Here is an 18,330-nt window from a genome sequence, read left to right on the forward strand (position 1 = left end):
AAGGTATTGTTGGGTTTCAATCGCCATGTTTACATCCCGTCTATAGCTTTAGATTATTAGATAAGTTGCTGCGCCGTGCTTGTTCGCGTTGACGATTGTCAGCTGTGCGGGGCACGCTCGCTGAGACTTTGGACATTGCCGGGCTTGGAAATCGGTGCAGAACTCCAATTGAGGTACCTGGGTGAGGTAATGGATACGGGGGCGTGGATTCGGTGCGATTGGCCGCAACGCCTTCAATAGTGAGGGCATGAGAGTGAGAGATGGTCGTGAGATGATGGAGTGAAGAATTGAGAGAAGCCTTAATGTTTGTGGCAGGTAAGAAGCAGTACTAATAATCTCGCTCATCTCGATATCAAGTCTACATACAACACTTCCTCCCTTTTCGACGCTACTTTTGACCAAGAGCCCAGGAGACGATTGCAAAGATGGCTATCAAGATCATGCCCACGATATTCGAAGAAGTCGAGCTCCGGAACCACCTCCAAGAGACTCTCGAAGACTTGCCGAACAATCTACCTCAATATGACGAAATGCGATTGCTTGGTGAGCAGCCTGAAGGCTCCGCTATCAACTTACACCTAACACCAATAGACGACCTCTGCTTCCTCCTCCGCAGCCCACTCTTCCTCTACGCCGTAACCTCCCGCCTCACACCCCCAAAACCATCCGGCCCCTTCCCCTCAACTCCCAAATCTGTGGCATCCGAGTCCAACAAGCCCACCACCATCTTCGACATCGCCCACCTGGAAATCCGCATAAAATGGGCCAACAACAGCTGGGCCGCGCAACTCTCCTACGGCGACAACGTGCTGCTCGAAGGCCGACATCTCAGTGTGGATCAGGAAACGGGTTTTGTGCAGAGCTTCTTCTGGTTCTGCGAGGAGGCGAGCTTCTTGGCATATGAGTATAAGGCGCGGGAGGGGGCTTGGACGGCGCGGAAGGGTGGGGAGGGGAGGACGAAGGACGGAAAGAGAGCGTTGAAGTTGAGGATTAGGATGAGGGATGGGGAGAGAGGAAGGGCAGGGGTCTGGAGGATTTATTGAGATTTGTCTAAGGGATGGGGGTAGGTGCAAGTGGGTGGTCGACTGACGAAATCTTGGGAGGGACATTTGGGATTTTATGCACATTCATGGTATTTGCTTTATGGACAGTGCAAACAAGAAAAATATCGGCTTACAGCTATACTCTCAAACTTACTATTAAAATCCTGTCCAACCCGTCTGCGTTGCTACAGGCGAGAACGCGTAGTGAAGTCAACGTGGTCACGTGTCTATGCCCCCGAAAACCCGAAGTCAGCTTGTCATCGGCATACCCAACCTGCCTATTCCCAGCTTCAAGTTTCTTCAGTACTTACAAAGATTACACTCTCATCGATTTTCGTGATCCGCTCGCCAATCACTGATCTGCCTCCACCAAACTCCACCTTCACCCCAGATCGAACACCCCCGGCACCACGCCGGGCCCACCTCTCTCGCCTACGGTCACCCAACGCTCGGATACGGTCACTCACCTTGCTGCTCAGCAGCGCTAGAGCTAGCGCTTTCCCGGGCATATATAATCCCCCCTCGGGGCTCCCCCTCCTCTTCTTTTTCTTTAGCTCTCGTACGTTTTCCCCAACAACCCCCACTATCTGGTCACTTGCTAATCTCCTTCTCAGTTTGCCTTTTGGCTTAGATCAAGTGTAGTATCTGTTCTTTCTAGTTTAATCGCTAGAACTTTCCTACGGGAATTCACGATTATTCTTATTTTTGCAACTGGTCAATGGCTCACTGGGCTTGCCCATAGTCACTGGCACTGTGTCGTTCCTCTCACACTACCTGGAATGTACGCGACCCTTTTTCATTGAGTTGGCTAGCTTTTGCTGGTCACTTGAGGAAGAAGTTTCTTTTCCTCCATCATTTCCCCTCTTGTTTGTGGTTCTTCGTTTGCGCTATCGCTCGCATACACCCTCTAACTCTGACGATAGCAGACACGCGCTCAGCTTGGCCGAACTCCCGTTCAATTTGCCATCCTTCGTCTTTCAGACCGAAGAGGACTCTTTCAGAGCGTCTTGAGGACCCCATGAACTAGGGAGAGTAACACGCGGGTCGAAGTGTTCCTGTAAGATTCTGCAAAAGCATTAGGGTAAACAACAGTTCAGTTGTTGTAATATACTGATATCAAAAGCAGCGCATAGTATGTATTGTGGGCAGAATAGATTGATTGATAGCTTCTGTCCTAGTTTTACGGTGTCATTTAGAGATTGTGACCCTCGGTACGCGCGGTAATACAACCTCTAGTCCCAGCCCTGACTATGATTCTCGTGATACCCGTGTGGATGCCCCCTGACCATGATCCTCACGATATCCGTGTGGATGCCGTGTATCTAATAAGTAGATATCAGGAGTGGTAGCTTAACCCTCCTTGGGGCACCCGCGTCCTTTCTTAGTCTGGATGTCGCAGCAGTCGGCGTCCTTTGAAAGTACATAGTAGCATAGTATGCACAGTTTAGGGGATGAATGTTACGTACGCAGTCTTTGCGAGTGACGTTAACTTGTTCGCAGAGAGTCAACTTGTCCTGGTCGTGACCATCGAAGGAGCACCCTCCAATGAAGGCATAGGCTAGTCCAAGCTGGCGCCTGCAAGCTCCCTCAGAAGAGTAGCAACAGTTTTCACGCGCGTGGCATTCCTTAGCGGCGACGTTGCCCGCAAAAAGGAAAGCTGAAAGAGCGGCGACGGTGAAGTTGGTGAACTGCATTTTCGAAGTTGTACAAAAAGAGTGCGTGGTTCGGTTGAAGTCGAAAGGACTGTGAAGTAGACGTAGACGAGATGGAAGGGGATGTAGAAGTGAACGAATGTAGATGATATGGAAGGAGAGCGGTGCTTACCTTGGTTTATCATAACTTGGTAGAAGCCACAAGTCACACAGCATTTGCACCGACAGATACTCTGTAGATAGCAGCATGAAGACTGTTTCGACTAACTGCATCTGTGCGAACAAATAAAGTTTAGTAGAGATAGGCAAACACAGTACGATTACTAGAACGAACGCCTTCTGGTTTTAGAGCATGAACTTCAGTAGCAGCGCTAATACAAAAATATGTCTAACTCAATGTGTAAAATCTCCGTGTTACTGGAAAATAAAGCCGTTTCTATCACTAGTTCTAACTAGTGCCTTAACAGACTAAAACGAAGCAAGAATACGGTACCTTCATAGGCTGAAACGAAGCTAAATCACAGTGTCTAAGAGCCTATTCAGTTGCTTCGTTTTCGACAGTTATTTTAGGGCTTACTATTAGTAGTAAGATAAGTAAGTTAGCGCTTATCTAAGATGAGAGAAACCAAGCAAAATAAATAGAGACAAGATTTTTAAGATAACTGCATAGCACTAGATGAGTTAGAAGGCCTGAAGAAGTAGAATATAGTTAGTAGTAGATTAGAGGTACGTAAGAGTCAAAATTTTAGTAACAGTACTGACAAAACAGTACCTCTAACAGAACCAAACAAATTTCAGCTTTACGAGATGTAAGCGCTATTTTTGCTTCGTATTTTAAAACAGAGCCTTAAAACAACGAAACAGCTAGTCAAAAGAGACAACTTAATAGGCCCTGAGTTGGCTGGATTCCGCTGAAACGAAGCTGAAACACAAAGCAACTAAATGGCTCTCCTAGTAGCATTTCTTCGCTATGAACAAAATAATACGAAGGTTATAGTAGATTATTAAATTTTAGCAGTACCGGAGAATTTTTTAATGTATAGAGATTTGCAGGAGTAGTCTAAGAAGAGACTGGTCTAATTTGCTTCGCGAAGACTGTTGCACAGCAAATTAGGAATGCTTATTCTTTTGTCACGTAACTTTGCAACTTTCTGTCAATAAACTTACGTGCGTTATTGTTCTCGTCCAACGCTAATTACGCACGTAAGCAGGTTCAACGTAAGCAGGTTCAACGTAAGCAGGTTCAATGTAAGCAGGTTCAATGTAAGCAGGTTCAATGTAAGCAGGTTCATAGGTTTCTCATCTGCAATCAGGGGTAAAAAATCGCTGTGACAATGCACAGTTAGCTTGCATTGATAGACAAAGTTTTGCCAAGAACTAACAGCGTGAAGTAATATCTCTTGGCACAATAGTCGTTCGCAAGAACTCTGATTGTATGTACAGCTAGGTAACAAGGTGCATATATATATATATATATGTCAAGTTGCTGCTGTACAGATAAACTATCAACTTCAGCGACCTTCTTTACTCAGTCAAACACACATTCGTTTCCAATCACCGCTCTTTAAACTTCACTACTACTCCCAAGTCAAGATGCAGTTTTCCGTCTTCTCCACCAGCTTCCTCGTCGCCATCCTAGCTGGCACTGCCCTCGCAGCCCCCTCTAACCTCAAGGAAAGGTCCAGCGTAAGTAGTCAAGTTCAGACGGAAAACTCTTGCAGCTAAGATTCCTATAGACCAACCCATGCGGTAAAGGCAGGGACTGCTGTTATAGCAGCAAGCCCGCGTGTGAGAGACAAGTGGGCTCTCTCGCTTACTATCTCACCTGCTTTGACCCCGACGTCGTGACCTACTGCTCTGACGAAGGCATTACAATGGCTCAATGCGTAAGTTACAATGGTCGTTCACTTGTTAGACATCACTAACCCAGACATAGGATGCCGATTGCTGCTCCATCAAGACAACGTTTGGTCGTAGCTGCTCTTAAGAAACTCTCAATCGAGGGGGTTTTTCTGCACTGCAGAGAGTTTGTCTGTATACATGAGTCCTATCACAGTCCACTCTTGTATAAGAACTACGACGCGTTCAAACTTTAGTTTCGTGTAGCTTAACCATCAATCAAACTTTTTACCCCGTCGGTTCTCGCCGTGCTCATTCGCTTGCTTCTACTGTACTATATCATGATTTTCAATAACCGTGGGACACTGGTGAAAGTGCCGGCCCTGTGATTTTGTGTCCTTTGTACGATCTCAGCACAGCGACGACTCATGCTACTGACGACTGACGGCGGTGGGAGACACGGGGCATACGTCGAGGTATCGCGTGGGTTGGCTGGCATTTGGACGGCACTATTTGACAGTCTTGCAAGCAAATGAAACTGTAGTCCGGGCCAGACGCAGTCATGACGGGTGGAGGACGAAGATGCAGGTCGCAAACCTCTGAATTATGTGCGTAATCTCAATAGTATGCGATGTATACAATTACACCGACTCGACTCCAACCCCCCAACATCCCCATGCTACGCAAACATAATCTTCTTCCCCTTAAACACCGTCCCGCCCAACACCTTCCCAAGCGCATACCCCAAATACGCCCCCGTAACAATCGTAACCGGCCACTTCTGCCACTCGCGATCCCTATAGCCTGATTAGTCCAACCTTGAGAATCCCACACATGATCTTGAACTCACCAATCCAAGGGAATCGGCACCGCGCCCAACCACGCACCCAAAACCGTACCAATCAAACCACCGTATACTTCGTCCATCGGCACCAACAGCGCGACGATTTGCCGCCACGTCTCGCCATTCACGCCGTGCACGTAGACCAGTGGGAGTGTGCTGAGCAGCGCGACGTGCGCGCCACACAGGAGCGTATGGAAATGATGCGTTGTCACCGGTGCGCCGAAGAGGATGAGGGTGGCGGTGAGGAGGGGGGTTGCGGCGAGTGCGGTGAGGAGGAGAGAGAGGAATGCTGGCTATCAGAAAATGTTAGCATAAATCCCATACAACTCAATCTTACATTCAAGTGTATCCGGAAAAAGAGAAGATGGAAACATTGACACGTACAACAACACTCCCCCTCGCCCCGCCCACCTCCTTTGCCGCTTTCTTCTCCCCCGGCTTGACCTTCTTAACCTTCGGCGTCTCGCCCGTCGGCGGCAGGCAGATGGCTACATACGCGACTTGCAGGACTGCAAGCGGCGCGAGGATATTCAGCAGCGCGGGGACGGGGTCCGCGACGATCGACTTGAATTGGAATGCGTAGAGGGAGAGGATGATAGCGGGGTGTGCGTAGGTATAGAGGCGCGCGATGTCGGTGGGCAGAGGGGAGATGGGCGCGGAGGTGCTGGGTTTGGGCTTGGAGAGGGCCGAGGCGTCGATGGTGGTCTTTGAGGCCATTGCTGAGATGTGTGATGGAAAAGAGGCAATTGGATGTAGTGTGACAAGGTGGAAAGATTGAAGGAGTGTAGATGGCACCGGGCCGTGGTGAGGGGTTTGGTGATGGCTTTGGATGGAAGTGTTGCGCGGTGGATGTCGCGCGGTCGAGAAGTTTGAAGATGGCGTCCGTGCGCGAGCACCGTCATGAGCATGAGCATGAGCAGGACAGAAGACGGAGTATCTGACATTCTTGATTTAGATCATGGGAAAAGCTCGATGAACTGCTTTTAGTACTCTAGGGCCTGGCTTAATGTAGATCCGGAAGACACGCTCTCAGTGAAGTCGAAACATTGCTGAAGCCCACACCAAACGCCCACCATACACTCTGCATCTACTCCTTCTTCGGCAGCAAGTTCCTCAGCGAAAGATCGTACACGACATCCTCCACATCCTTGACCCTGTACTTGAGCCCATCGCTCCTGCGGCGCAGACTGTCGTTCTTGAGGTTGAGAATCTGGAAGCCCGCATGCAAGTCCTTGACGAACTGGTTAATCAGAAGCGGGCGCTCGTAGTCGCCGAGCGTGACGGCGTTGCGAGCGAGACGAGTCTGTAAAGATCTCAGTATTTGTGATTAGTGATGCGCTGAGGGCGACATACCAGCTCTTCCACGAGCGAGATGAGAGATTGCAGATACTCTTCGATGGTGAGGTGGAACTCATCGCGGTCTTTGAGGTTGACGGGGACTGTCAAATGTTAGCCTTGATTTGTCTGTGTATCGTTGGAGACATACTGTGCAGGATTTCGCCCAAATCTTCAATAGTGAGAAGCTGTCCGCACTTGATCTCGCCGCCCTCGTACTTGTAGCCTCCAAGCCAGCCCCAGAACAGCAGACCTTCGACCTGTGATGCTGTCAGTCCGACGTTACATGTGGTGACAGTGCCACAACATACGGCACCCTGCATCTGACGGCTCCACATATTGTTGAACTTATAGTACGGCATCTTGGACGCAGCTTGCGAGAGCTTGCCGACCGTCTCTACAACATTGTCGATGGGCTCTTTGGCTGCGCCGAGGACGTCGGAGACTGGTGCGCGTCAATGTAAGTCATGGGTAAGGTGAAAGTAGTACTGACGGCTTCCAACAGGCGTGGAATGCGCTCTCGACAGCACGAACGAGACATTGCGGTCTGGAAAGCATCAGCTGTATTCACTGATGTCACGTTCAATTTCATACTCTGCTTCTCGAGCGCTTGGATGATGTCTTTCAGTTCCTGTCGCGTGGTGAGTGCGTGCTCACGTGCTCCGCCGCGGCCAATCACCACTCACATCGCGCACCGCAGTATCCTCGTCGACACGGGCCTGCAGGTCCTGGAAGATGGCTGGATTGACGCCGGTCATCGTGAAAGTTGTTCGGAAGTGTTGAGAGGGATGTGATGGTGATGCGGACTCTGGGCAGTGGAGGAAATTGTTTGTTGGCGCGCGAACAGCGGCGAAAAACCATCGTGCTCCGCGACCATCTTTTCGTCACTCACGTCCTCACTCACGTCCTCATCTGCATACTGTGTGTACCAGTATTGTTCGCGATCGCCATACAGTCGTCACGTGCAAAATCTCTAGTACTCATTTCCCCGCTAAAATATCCGAACTCATTTTCTCGTTAGACTGCCCGAGGCTGACCGTTAGGGTTCCCATCATTTCCTCAAGTGAAGCTTGGGGTCGGTCCGCAGAACATGACAGCTGCGGGCACCCATGGATGTCAGCTTACACTACATGGTGTTCCTGATTGCAACGCAAGGCGTCGCACGCGCATACGACGACATGCATGTCTACCAAGGAATCGTCAGCATGGCCAAGTCGAAAGATGCTTCGCCTCCATCAGGCCCTCCATCGTACTTGGCAAGCCTGTTGGGAGTCTGGCTCATAGGCGCCAATACCGTGTGTCAAAAATACGGTTCGCTAAGCAACTGCAGGATTCTCGACACAACTCAGGTCCACGGCTACTACATGGCAAACACCAACGTGTCGTTGCCCGACGTATTCTTCTTCCAACGTTCACGTCTTCCGTATCTACGTGAGACGAATGCCATGGGAGTCGCTGCTTGCAAACGGAGTTGGTGAGATTGGAACTCCGCCGCAAATTAGTGTGTAGAGATTAGATTATCCCAAGCCCTGACGTGCCAAGGCCCCAAAATCCTGACAAGGCTCTTTTCGGCCAACGAAACACGCAGCATCTCCCAATTATAAGCTCCTACGGCAGTCAGCAGGGGCCTCTTGGTGAACCTTGTGCAACGAATTGTTGCAAATCCGTCCAAGCAACCTATCGTCCACCACCGCCACCCGCCGATATGCCATTTCCCTGCCCCTATCCGTAATTCCGGACCCGCTACGCCGCTGCGCAGTGAGACGCCTTGTCAATCCTTCGCAAGGCTGCAAATTGGCTTAACATGAGGGTCTGCCGCCGACTTAGTCTCAGTCCAGGTTTGCTGCATTTACCTTCTACGCTGCGACTGCGCTGGTGATTTGTGACCATGCTGGCCGTCTTCGCTCAGAAGCGCGTCGTCGCCGTCGCCGCCGCCTTTTTCGCCATATGCCTGCTGCTGGCGTCGTCGGGACACTACTATTACCGCGGATCTAGCCTCAACGCCACGCCTGAGCCTGCCTTTGAGCACAAGCACGACGTCGTCGTGAAGCCACCACACTATACAGAACCCATCCCCAAGCAAAAGCCCGCCGACGAGAATCTGCTCGAGCACACGCCCGAGGGTGTCGACAAGGGCGACCCGCGTCCCGACGTGCCTGCCAGCCCCGACGTGCCTGCCAGCCCCGACGTGCCTGCCAGCCCCGACGCAGCCGCTGGCCACGTCGTCAGCGAACACCATGGAAACCCCAAAAACACCGGCCTCAAGCCGGACGGCACCGAGAGGCTGGCATACGTGACTTTCCTGTCTGGCACGCTCGACCAGGACGAGGACCTTGAAGCCGACAACTACTTCGTCGCCGTCCGAATCCTCATGTGGCAGTTGCTGCACAACCCCGAAACCCGCACAAAAGATATCGATGTAGTCGTCATGGTCACGCCTTCCGTGTCCCAGTCCCGTCGCGATCGCCTCAAAAAGGACGGCGCCATCGTCTACCCCGTCGAGTTCCTGCGCTCCTCGTCGCGCTGGGCCAAGGCAGGAGACGCGCGCTGGGACGATGTCATGACCAAGCTGCGGGTGTGGGAAATGACCCAATACAGCCGCATTCTCGTCATGGACGGTGACAGCATGCTGTTGAAACCTCTCGACGGCGTATTCGACGACCCGGGCGCACAGATTCGGTCCACCAAGCAAGTTGACGACTACAAGCCCATCGAAGGCGTAAAGCCGCTGCCTCCCACATATCTGCTCGGCAGCTTGTCAGAGGTTTGGGACTCGACCCACGATTTTCCGCCCACACACGGCACTGGTTTGAAGAAGCCCGGCTACATGAACGCCGGCTTCTTCATGCTCGCCCCGTCGATCGCCGCCTTCGAACTCTACAGCAGTTACCTCGAGATCCCAGATTCCTTCGACCCCCGGTACCCCGAGCAAAATCTCCTCAACCAAATACACAAGTGGGACGGCCCGATGCCGTGGACCGAGCTTGCATACACATGGAATATAAGATGTCCGAGCGATAACGACATTGACAAGGGGCTTGTCAGCCTGCACGAGAAGTGGTGGACGCAGCCGTTTCTGTACGAGAACCAGCGTACTAAGGACTGGCTAAAGAGCAGACGGTGGGAAATGAAGGGCTTTTTCGACGCGTACGATCGATTCCACCGTGATGGCGAGACGAGGTAGCACGCGCTGTACTATGTATAATGAACAATAGATTTCTTTTCTGACTGCGCGGACATGGGTGATCACAATCGATGTCCAGCCCAGATATCCAAGAAGCCGAGATTGCGGCGGAGTAAGGCCGCACTCATCCGACGACTCCGACACATATGACTGCAATTCGCAAAGACAGGATATATGCTCATCCTCCTTGGCTGATCTCGACAGGCTTTGTGCGAGCCGATAATAATCCCGGATTACGTCCAGCAGGCGCTAGTGCTGCTCCCCGCATTTGCCAATGATGTAGCTCCGGAGCTTGTGCACGGCATGTCGCGACATCTTACAGGTGTTTCTGCAGTTTAAAATTTCTTCCAAGGTTTAATCTATTTTCATGTAATATTTGGCAGTCTCATCGCCGAACTCACGAATCCTGAACTGCGCGCTCTGCACATGATGCCAAAGACGGATGTTCTCATTGCGGGCTCGGGGTCCGCAGGTGTTTTTGCTGCGACTTGGCTGGCAATATACAACATTCCCTTTACAATTCTCGAAAAACGCGCGGGCCCGTTGGACGTGGGACAGGCAGATGGCGTGCAAGTCCGGACTGTAGAGATTTACGAGTCATTTGGCCTGTCTGAAGACCTACTCAGAGAAGCGTATCACGTCCTCGAAGTGTGCTTCTGGGGCAACGACGAAGGCAAAGATGAAATCAAACGAAAGAGCAGGACCCTCGACACAGAAAAAGGATTAAGCCATCTCCCGCACGTCATCCTCAACCAAGCCCGCATGAACGGCCTGATGCTTGCCAAAATGTCCACCATCCTCAAATCCAAAAACGCGCTTGACAAAGGCAAGATTGAATACGGCTGGACCACCAAATCCGTCTCCGTTGACACCTCCAACTCCGATTACCCTTGCACCGTGACAGCAGTCAAAGACGGCGTAGAGCAAACCTGGCACGCAAAGTACGTCCTCGGCTGCGACGGTGCGCACTCGACCATCCGCCACTCCCTCTCTATCCCCATGCTCGGCGACACCACCGACACCGTCTGGGGCGTCATGGACATCTTCCCCCTCACGACTTTCCCCGACATACGCCGGAAATGCACCATCCACTCCCCGCACGGCAACATCGTCATCATACCGCGCGAGGGCGGCGAGATGGTGCGGTTTTACATACAACTTCCGCCTGGTACGAAGCCCAAGGAGGTCCGACTGGAGGACATTCAGACGCAGGCCAGGCGGATATTTACCCCCTATCAGATGGATTTCGCGCATGTATTTTGGTGGAGCGCGTACTCCATCGGCCAACGCCTCGCGCAATCCTTCCACGCCTCCCACCGCGTGTTCCTCACTGGCGACGCGGCGCATACACATTCGCCCAAAGCCGGACAGGGCATGAACGTCAGTCTCCAGGACGGGTATAACATCGGGTGGAAACTCGGCAGTGTCTTGTCCGGCCTTTCGCCACCTAGTTTGCTCGAAACATACGTCAGTGAGAGGAGTAAGACGGCGGCGGATCTTATTGCGTTTGATCGCGAGTTGACAGCGCTGTTTAATCGTAAAGAGGAGAGGGAGGGCGAGTTTGCGGAGTATTTTCGCAAGAGTGGGAGGTATATGGCGGGGTTTACGGCGCGGTATGCAGATTCTGTCATCACGGATGGGGAAGCGGGGAAGGAGGTGGCGGATGGGATTAAAGTGGGCATGAGGTTTCCCAGCGCCCAGGTTATCAGGTTTTGTGATTGCAAGGCGGTGCAGTTGCAAAGTGTGCTTAGGAGCGATGGAAGATGGAGGGCTGTGGTTTTCGCAGGCGATGTTAATGACCCGGGGCATCAGGGTCGATTGAGAAAGGTAGGTGTCATCTTCCACTTCTCTGATACGAGACTGACAAGATCCAGCTCTCAACCTCCCTCTCTTCCCTCGCTCGTCTTTACACATCCCCCAAGTCAGATATCGACAGCGTCATCGAACCCATCCTCGTCCTCAGCAGCAAATTCCTCAACGTAGAGCAGGAAAGCATACCAGATTACTTCTGGCCAAAGAGTGGGAAGTACGGGATTAGAGGTAAGTCTACACTAGCCGTGCTGAAATGAGTAGTTACTGACAATGGAGATCTGCATAAAACATACATCGACGACGAACACTATAATTCCGGGCACGGACATGCGTATGAGAAATACTGCGTTAACCCCGATGAAGGTGCCCTAGTGGTTGTGAGGCCGGATCAATGTAAGTCGAGATCAACTTTTGCACGCAATTCGCACGCTAATGTAGAATAGATGTGTCCAAAGTCACGACTTTAGATGATCATGAAGGCATACACGCATTTTTCGCAGGCTGTTTGATCGCGCAGAACACCAAGACCAACGGCGTGTCGGCGTGAGATGGGTGCGTTTGATATGGTAGTGTAGCTTGGCATGCTTCTGGTGTGTATAAAAGCCGGCTTCGCTGTGGACTTCGACTTCAATATCACAAACATCTATTCTCCCATCTCCAAAAACAACCTCTTTGCCTTACATGGAGTACTCCTTCTGCTTTGTCAAAAAAAAATGATGCGAATATCTGATGTTGGCTTTTTTCTTCGCCGTAACAAAATGGCGCTGATCAACATCCATGTCCTTCTTCCGCCCTTCCTTCCAAAACCAATGATACCCGACGCATGACCTTTGCGACGAAGCTGGATCCCTCAATCAAAAATCTCTAGACCAACGACCTATGTGCTCTGCGATGCCGCCAACTCCCTCAATCCAAAAACTCACATACACTTTTCTAAACCACGAACACTCAAAAGGATATTACGAGCAATCTATGGAGATCGAGAGCCCTCGTCTTTTCCAACACTCTCGACTTTCAAAATTGCTGGGGCAACGTTGAATGTCTTTTCTGGCATGGCTGCTGTTCGAAACGGCAAAGTTGGCACTCTTGACGCCAGCACTCTCAAAAAAATTTGGAGGGCCATATGATGTGGGGCTAAAACAAATCACAATTGCATTACACTATGTTGCCTGGCTTGCTTGTTCCGAAACTATGGCCACCGGCAGCCCACGGTGCTGAGACTGAGAGTCCCTGTCCAACTCTAGATTTCTCCACATACACTTGGAGACCTCTGCCTCTTCTTTTGCAGAAACACACAGGTTCTTGGCTTGTGAGTTTCGCGTTCTGATCAGAAGATGAAGGTACTGCGGGGACAGGTATATAAATCTGTGGCTTTCTACTGTTGGGGGAAGTATCACAGATATCCTCTCAAAGTATCAAAAACTCACACATGATCATAATATGTGTATCTTCTTTTTGGCCGAAAATTGGCTCAGCAGAATCCATGGAGAATTGTGTCTGCGCTGCTCCAAAACACTAGCAAAAGCGACACATGATTTCTGCCTCCCACGGTAGACACGGTGCATATAAAAGCTATCGCGTCCTACTGCGAGGAATGCATCACATTTCTCCTCTTCGAATGTCCAAGAATGGAATGGCCCATGCCTATGTCTTCCTACTCTGAGCTCAAGCATGCATGTTCACGCGTGTTCAAAGTTCGTCCAGCACGTCTTCATGTCTAAATTCCGTGTACCTGAGAACGAAACTCAAATGTGAACCAGAGAGCGCTGACGTCTCGTGGAGCTTGGGTTATGAATAAAATATAAAGTCTTGACACTGGTTTACGAAGTTGTACATGATAATGGTGATGACATGGAAACCCCCACAAGATCTGTACAGCGTGTATCTGAATGTTCCCAGGGCATTCGCAATTCCACACACGTGAGAAGGGCTTTTCAGCGTTGACTGGCGGGGCCGCACCGCTTTCCGCAATCTAACCAATGGCTGCTCAAATATGTCCCCGAAACTGGTCTCTCTCAGGACGCTGGTCATAATCGCTCAGATCCTCGCCATCCTCATCCGCCTGTTCACCCTCACCACCAGCGTGGTCGTAATCGTGTCCATTTTCATACCCGTCATATGGCTCGCCCTTCCATGATTTCCACGTCGCGTGCATCCTAACATCATCCTCAAGATCCCCACACCTTTTCGCTTCCCAGCTCTCCTGGCCCAAAAGCACTGCCCAATGCTTCTTCGCCCGGCCAGCCCAGTACTTTGCGCGGTGCGCAATTCCGAAGCTAGAAAATGTGAGCGCGAGGATTTCTTCGTACATGGGCGTTTCCGTGTGTAGATCCTCGTCGTCGTAGAGCTTGATCAGGTTGGGAAGTAGGCCGAGGAGTTGCGGGGAGTCCGCTGTGTCGCTAGGCAGCACGGACTTCAAGGCCTTGATCTCAGAGAGGCGGTCATTGGATGCTTCAATTTCGGCCTCGCTGGCAGTGCAGAGCGAGCACATGCATTGGAAGTTGTGGTTTGCCTCGAGAGATTTCATGCGTCGTCTGTGCGCGCGCATTTCATAACCGTCTGCTCGAGTTAGCGGTGTTCATGGATTTGTGGAAATAGTGACATACAGCTTATTGTGATCTCCTCGCCTGGCTTGATCTCTTTAAGAGCGAACAGATCGAAAGCAAGTGTGTAGTCGTTGAAGCGCCATGCCGCATTTGGTCTGCATGCGTGGTTGATGCGCTGCGTATCGTCAATAATTGCTCAGGACCAATTCTTCTCCATATATAAGCTTACAGCAATTTCGGGCGTGAGTGAGAGTAACACTGGCATGTCATTAACCCATGGCCATTTCACTTCAATAGCGTTGGTCTTGGTGATATCGAAAGCTTCCAGGGCCACCCCAGCTTTTCGCCAAGTTTTGAATCATCTGCTTAGTCGGCCCAGGGAGTTGCACCATCGCACCACTCCAGACAATCTCACTCTGCTCCGAAAAGTCTGTTTCGAGCAATTGCCGTGCAACGAACAGAACTGGCGTTTTGACAATGATGCTCTCGCCAGCAAAAATGGCGCCAATGTCTTTCTTGGCAAATAACCCTTTGCCCATGTTTTTCGTCTCGTTGACCTCCCACATTCCCATCTCTTCGCCAATCTGACCTTCAAGACCGCCGATCGCCATTCCATAGGTATCGAAGGTAATACTTGCAGCAGTTTCTGGTGTTACAACAAAGCTGACACCGCGCCCATTGTTGTAGTTCACGTTCGTGTAGGCGCAAAATGTTTGTTTTAAGCTGGGACCTTCGCTACTGGAAATAACTGCATCCACGCATACGGGCTCATGCGTCCAGGGAAAGGTATTGTATGTGTAGCCATCTTGTGCGACTGGACATGTTGTTGGTGCTCTGTTCACAAGTCCATCTTCTATCACAGGGCTGACTGCCATTGGGTATGACTCGGCGGTGGTTGATGATGAGAAAAGCAGGGCCGATAGGATGATGTCGAAGGGCAGCAGCCCTCGCCGTGTCCATTTGTTCATCATTGAGATTAGTTAGAGATGTCGAGCGATGCGCACCAAAAAAAGGGACCTGGAGAAGACGTGTTCTTAGACTCGACGTCGAGAGAAGTTTCGCCTGTGCTCGGGAGCCACGGTTCATCATGCCGAAATATGGGGACCCATGGCTGAAACATGCTTGTCGTAGTAGGGCTCCACTGATTAATTAATCTTGTCGCATATGTCGATAGCTCAAGAGGGTAATTCGAGATGGGAAAGCGTTCTCGGATGAAATGATGTGCATGCATCTCGGCTGTGGCGAAGCTTATCCGGCTAAAATAAACACGTGATGACTTCGGGAGGTTCCGAGGGTGACATTGGAAGCATCGCAACACCATTTCCATCGCAATTGCAAGTTCGAATGGCCTTCTTATTACAATATTTGCAATACGTAACATATGCGATACCCTCATGCTCCTTACATTGCACAGCGCGTAGTGGCCCGAATAAAGCCCTACCATTACATCATACCATAGTTTGCTGCAGAGTCTACTGTCTAGAAATCACGACAATTCGTCGTATCTTGATATGACCAAGACGATTTCATGAGCAAAGTACAAAGAATAGCCCTTTCTGCTGGAGGGTACCGCTCAGATGTAGCCAGTCCGTCGTGATCCAGAGCAGCACAACGAACATCAATGCCCAAGCCTGCTCATGCTCGTGCATTTCTAGAGAAAGATCTTTAGGGAAAGATGCCAACATGCTTGGGCCTTTGATACCTTCCCTTACGCACGGGTGGCCGGAAAACTTCTTTTGTCCAGATCTCGTCGGCCTTCGGGAGAACACAGCCCGAGGGTGACGCACCTATAAAACACTCCTCCTCGGTGTTCTTCAGAGCTGCAATAGACATGGCTATCGACAAGTATCTAGGAGCTGAAGAGGCGTTTCCTCTGTGGGATGAGGGTCCCATTGATGACGCTTTTGATCTCACCACGCCGAAGAATGACGACGACGTCGCCCAAGCCGTTGTTTCCAGCGTCAATCGTCCGTGGCTGTTCAGATATGATGCTAAAAATTCTCAGAGGAATCTCAGCAAAGCTGTCTTGATCTTAGGTGGTGGAGGATATGTGGAATTGATGGCGGGAAGAGAAGGCTACCAAGTCGCGGAATGGCTCAGGTCTCTCGGCTACCATGCCTTTGTGCTGATTCATCGCTTTCCAAATGAGCGTACGGGAGCGCAAGCACCACTGGATGACGCACGACGCGCTCTACGTATGATCAGGAACTCAGGGTTTGCCAGCGAAGGCTTGGGAATCTGCGGTCTGAGCTCAGGAGGTCACCTGGCAGCTTCACTTCTCTCCGAGTACCCGTCAGTATGGACAGAACGGCACGCCCCTGACGAGGAGAACTCAGACTTATCCCTGCCTAAGCTCGACTTTGCAATCATCGGCTACGGACCAATCTCAACGAATGCGAAAGGACGCCAGATCATTGCCGACAAAAAGCCGCTGGAGCCGCCTGAGAAGCAACAACTCTACGATATTGTCCAACCTGATTTTCAACTGAGGTCAGCGGTACCGCCTACGTTTATTGTGTATTCGGGGAATGACCCTGTGGTTCCGGTGGTGAACGCGTATCGGCTTGCGGAGGGGATTACGAAGACGGGAGCGTCGGTGGAGCTGCATGTGTTTGCAGATGCACCGCATGGCTTTGCATTGGACACGATAGGGATGCCCGTGAGCAAATGGACAAGTATGTGCGAGGAGTGGCTGAAGCAGGGTGGCCATCTTGGGTGATCGGATGTCGGGAGCAGCGGTAGGAGAGCGTTGTGATATGTGTGGCCGATTAGGAGGCAAACAACACAGCTTCATGGGCGAGCGTGCAGTCAACGTGCTTCACTGCAAGTTGTCAGTGCAGAGTGATATACGTTCGCAATCCTACCGCAATCGAAACTCATCTGTACCGCGCATCGCTTCCGGCTACACCATCACACGGAAGGGCCTCTGTTGTATCTTGAGTAGGTGACTTCTTGTCCGGCAATAAGCAGGCAGTTCATGCAAGCTCCAAAGCCTATGAATGAAAACAGTGATTCTACAATGTCATAGGGTATCGGGCGCCATCGTCGCGACAAAAGTATAGCTTTGCTGTTGGTTGAGAGTGTACTCGAATAGGTCGACGCGCCGATGTCTGGTCCCGATTATAGGGTAATGGACGCGCCGTGTAGAACGTACGGGTGTGCTGAAACAGTGAATGCGAATCGTCCAACACTGGTTCGTGATGCAAAACTTGGCATTGAGGATATTCACCCTGCAGTTTTTGAACAACAATATTGTTGTCGGAGAAGAAAGGGGCAGATGAGCATGCAGTCAGGGAGTGATGGAGGACAAGCAAAGCTACGCCGCAGGGCTGCATGGGGCTGGCTCAGCCTCGCGAAAGCCTGCCTCGTCCACCCACATCAAATAGGCGCCAGGCAGCAGTAATTTCTGAAACCCGATGATGCAATTATTTCGTGCAACATGTTCGATGGGCCCTTGTCGTATCGCTTTCGACCTGACATAGGAAACGCGCGAAGAAATGGTTGTTCTGCCGCAAAGTCGTATGGCCTAGCAATGCTCTTTGAGGGAAAGGTGATTACAAGTTATTGATAACGAATTAAGAATTTACTAGCTGATTTGATCCCCGTAAGCGCCCTTGCACGCATCGAAACACAACAGCTTGATGTTTCCGCACGTAGTCGACTTTCAGCAACATAGCCGATTGAATAGCGTAGCCTTCAAGTAACCGCGACACGCCTTGGAATCCTTCCATGCTCTGATCGGATTTCCTGTGACTGAAAATAATCCTACCATCTGTTAGCCAGAAAGTCAATAAATGCAGCGCGATACCATACACTTTTCCAATTCTTTTGGACGATCTAGACTGTCGGCACCTGAAGCCCAGCTGCCGACGGAATGGAGGTCTATGTCCTGATTCTGAGCTTTCGACGAGCCGGGTCTTTGTTGTTCTGACTGCAGGTGGTTGGGTGTACCCGAGCCAGAAGGCTGATCTGGTGGAAGAGCGGTCGGACATGGCGCAGAGCCGCATCGATCCGCAGAATCAGACTGCTCCACGCGCCGACTGTTCGGGCTGGAGGGACGGTTCGAGGCGCTCAT

General features: G+C 51.0%; 11 protein-coding genes across 11 annotated transcripts; 6 read left to right on the forward strand and 5 right to left on the reverse strand.

Moving 5' to 3' along the window:
• Nucleotides 1-425: 425 nt before the first annotated feature.
• SNOG_10043 (hypothetical protein) lies at nt 426-1,043 on the forward strand (the record flags this gene model as incomplete). Its single annotated transcript, XM_001800274.1, has 1 exon — nt 426-1,043. The coding sequence occupies one exon, from the start codon at nt 426-428 to the stop codon at nt 1,041-1,043; it is 618 nt and encodes a 205-aa protein (XP_001800326.1).
• Nucleotides 1,044-2,393: 1,350 nt separating this feature from the next.
• On the reverse strand, nt 2,394-2,737 carry SNOG_10044 (hypothetical protein; the record flags this gene model as incomplete). Its single annotated transcript, XM_001800275.1, has 2 exons — nt 2,394-2,453; nt 2,510-2,737. 2 exons carry the CDS (start codon nt 2,735-2,737, stop codon nt 2,394-2,396), a joined length of 288 nt encoding a protein of 95 aa, XP_001800327.1.
• A 1,551-nt stretch (nt 2,738-4,288) lies between these two features.
• SNOG_10045 (hypothetical protein) lies at nt 4,289-4,682 on the forward strand (the record flags this gene model as incomplete). Its single annotated transcript, XM_001800276.1, has 3 exons — nt 4,289-4,381; nt 4,432-4,581; nt 4,632-4,682. The coding sequence occupies 3 exons, from the start codon at nt 4,289-4,291 to the stop codon at nt 4,680-4,682; spliced, it is 294 nt and encodes a 97-aa protein (XP_001800328.1).
• Nucleotides 4,683-5,380: 698 nt separating this feature from the next.
• SNOG_10046 (hypothetical protein) lies at nt 5,381-6,095 on the reverse strand (the record flags this gene model as incomplete). The annotated part of the gene is made up of 2 exons (XM_001800277.1): nt 5,381-5,671; nt 5,763-6,095. 2 exons carry the CDS (start codon nt 6,093-6,095, stop codon nt 5,381-5,383), a joined length of 624 nt encoding a protein of 207 aa, XP_001800329.1.
• A 370-nt stretch (nt 6,096-6,465) lies between these two features.
• SNOG_10047 (hypothetical protein) lies at nt 6,466-7,471 on the reverse strand (the record flags this gene model as incomplete). Its single annotated transcript, XM_001800278.1, has 5 exons — nt 6,466-6,681; nt 6,732-6,817; nt 6,865-7,158; nt 7,308-7,344; nt 7,400-7,471. 5 exons carry the CDS (start codon nt 7,469-7,471, stop codon nt 6,466-6,468), a joined length of 705 nt encoding a protein of 234 aa, XP_001800330.1.
• Nucleotides 7,472-7,918: 447 nt separating this feature from the next.
• On the forward strand, nt 7,919-8,191 carry SNOG_10048 (hypothetical protein; the record flags this gene model as incomplete). The annotated part of the gene is made up of 2 exons (XM_001800279.1): nt 7,919-7,962; nt 8,044-8,191. 2 exons carry the CDS (start codon nt 7,919-7,921, stop codon nt 8,189-8,191), a joined length of 192 nt encoding a protein of 63 aa, XP_001800331.1.
• A 410-nt stretch (nt 8,192-8,601) lies between these two features.
• SNOG_10049 (hypothetical protein) lies at nt 8,602-9,897 on the forward strand (the record flags this gene model as incomplete). The annotated part of the gene is made up of 1 exon (XM_001800280.1): nt 8,602-9,897. The coding sequence occupies one exon, from the start codon at nt 8,602-8,604 to the stop codon at nt 9,895-9,897; it is 1,296 nt and encodes a 431-aa protein (XP_001800332.1).
• A 429-nt stretch (nt 9,898-10,326) lies between these two features.
• Nucleotides 10,327-12,256, forward strand: SNOG_10050 (hypothetical protein; the record flags this gene model as incomplete). Its single annotated transcript, XM_001800281.1, has 3 exons — nt 10,327-11,724; nt 11,772-11,937; nt 12,210-12,256. The coding sequence occupies 3 exons, from the start codon at nt 10,327-10,329 to the stop codon at nt 12,254-12,256; spliced, it is 1,611 nt and encodes a 536-aa protein (XP_001800333.1).
• Nucleotides 12,257-13,696: 1,440 nt separating this feature from the next.
• SNOG_10051 (hypothetical protein) lies at nt 13,697-15,223 on the reverse strand (the record flags this gene model as incomplete). Its single annotated transcript, XM_001800282.1, has 4 exons — nt 13,697-14,268; nt 14,337-14,430; nt 14,485-14,594; nt 14,653-15,223. The coding sequence occupies 4 exons, from the start codon at nt 15,221-15,223 to the stop codon at nt 13,697-13,699; spliced, it is 1,347 nt and encodes a 448-aa protein (XP_001800334.1).
• Nucleotides 15,224-16,086: 863 nt separating this feature from the next.
• On the forward strand, nt 16,087-16,974 carry SNOG_10052 (hypothetical protein; the record flags this gene model as incomplete). The annotated part of the gene is made up of 1 exon (XM_001800283.1): nt 16,087-16,974. The coding sequence occupies one exon, from the start codon at nt 16,087-16,089 to the stop codon at nt 16,972-16,974; it is 888 nt and encodes a 295-aa protein (XP_001800335.1).
• A 977-nt stretch (nt 16,975-17,951) lies between these two features.
• Nucleotides 17,952-18,330, reverse strand: SNOG_10053 (hypothetical protein; the record flags this gene model as incomplete). The annotated part of the gene is made up of 2 exons (XM_001800284.1): nt 17,952-18,020; nt 18,064-18,330. 2 exons carry the CDS (start codon nt 18,328-18,330, stop codon nt 17,952-17,954), a joined length of 336 nt encoding a protein of 111 aa, XP_001800336.1.

This window comes from Parastagonospora nodorum (genome assembly GCF_000146915.1).
Source record: "Parastagonospora nodorum SN15 chromosome Unknown scaffold_16, whole genome shotgun sequence".
Lineage (NCBI taxonomy): Eukaryota > Fungi > Ascomycota > Dothideomycetes > Pleosporales > Phaeosphaeriaceae > Parastagonospora > Parastagonospora nodorum.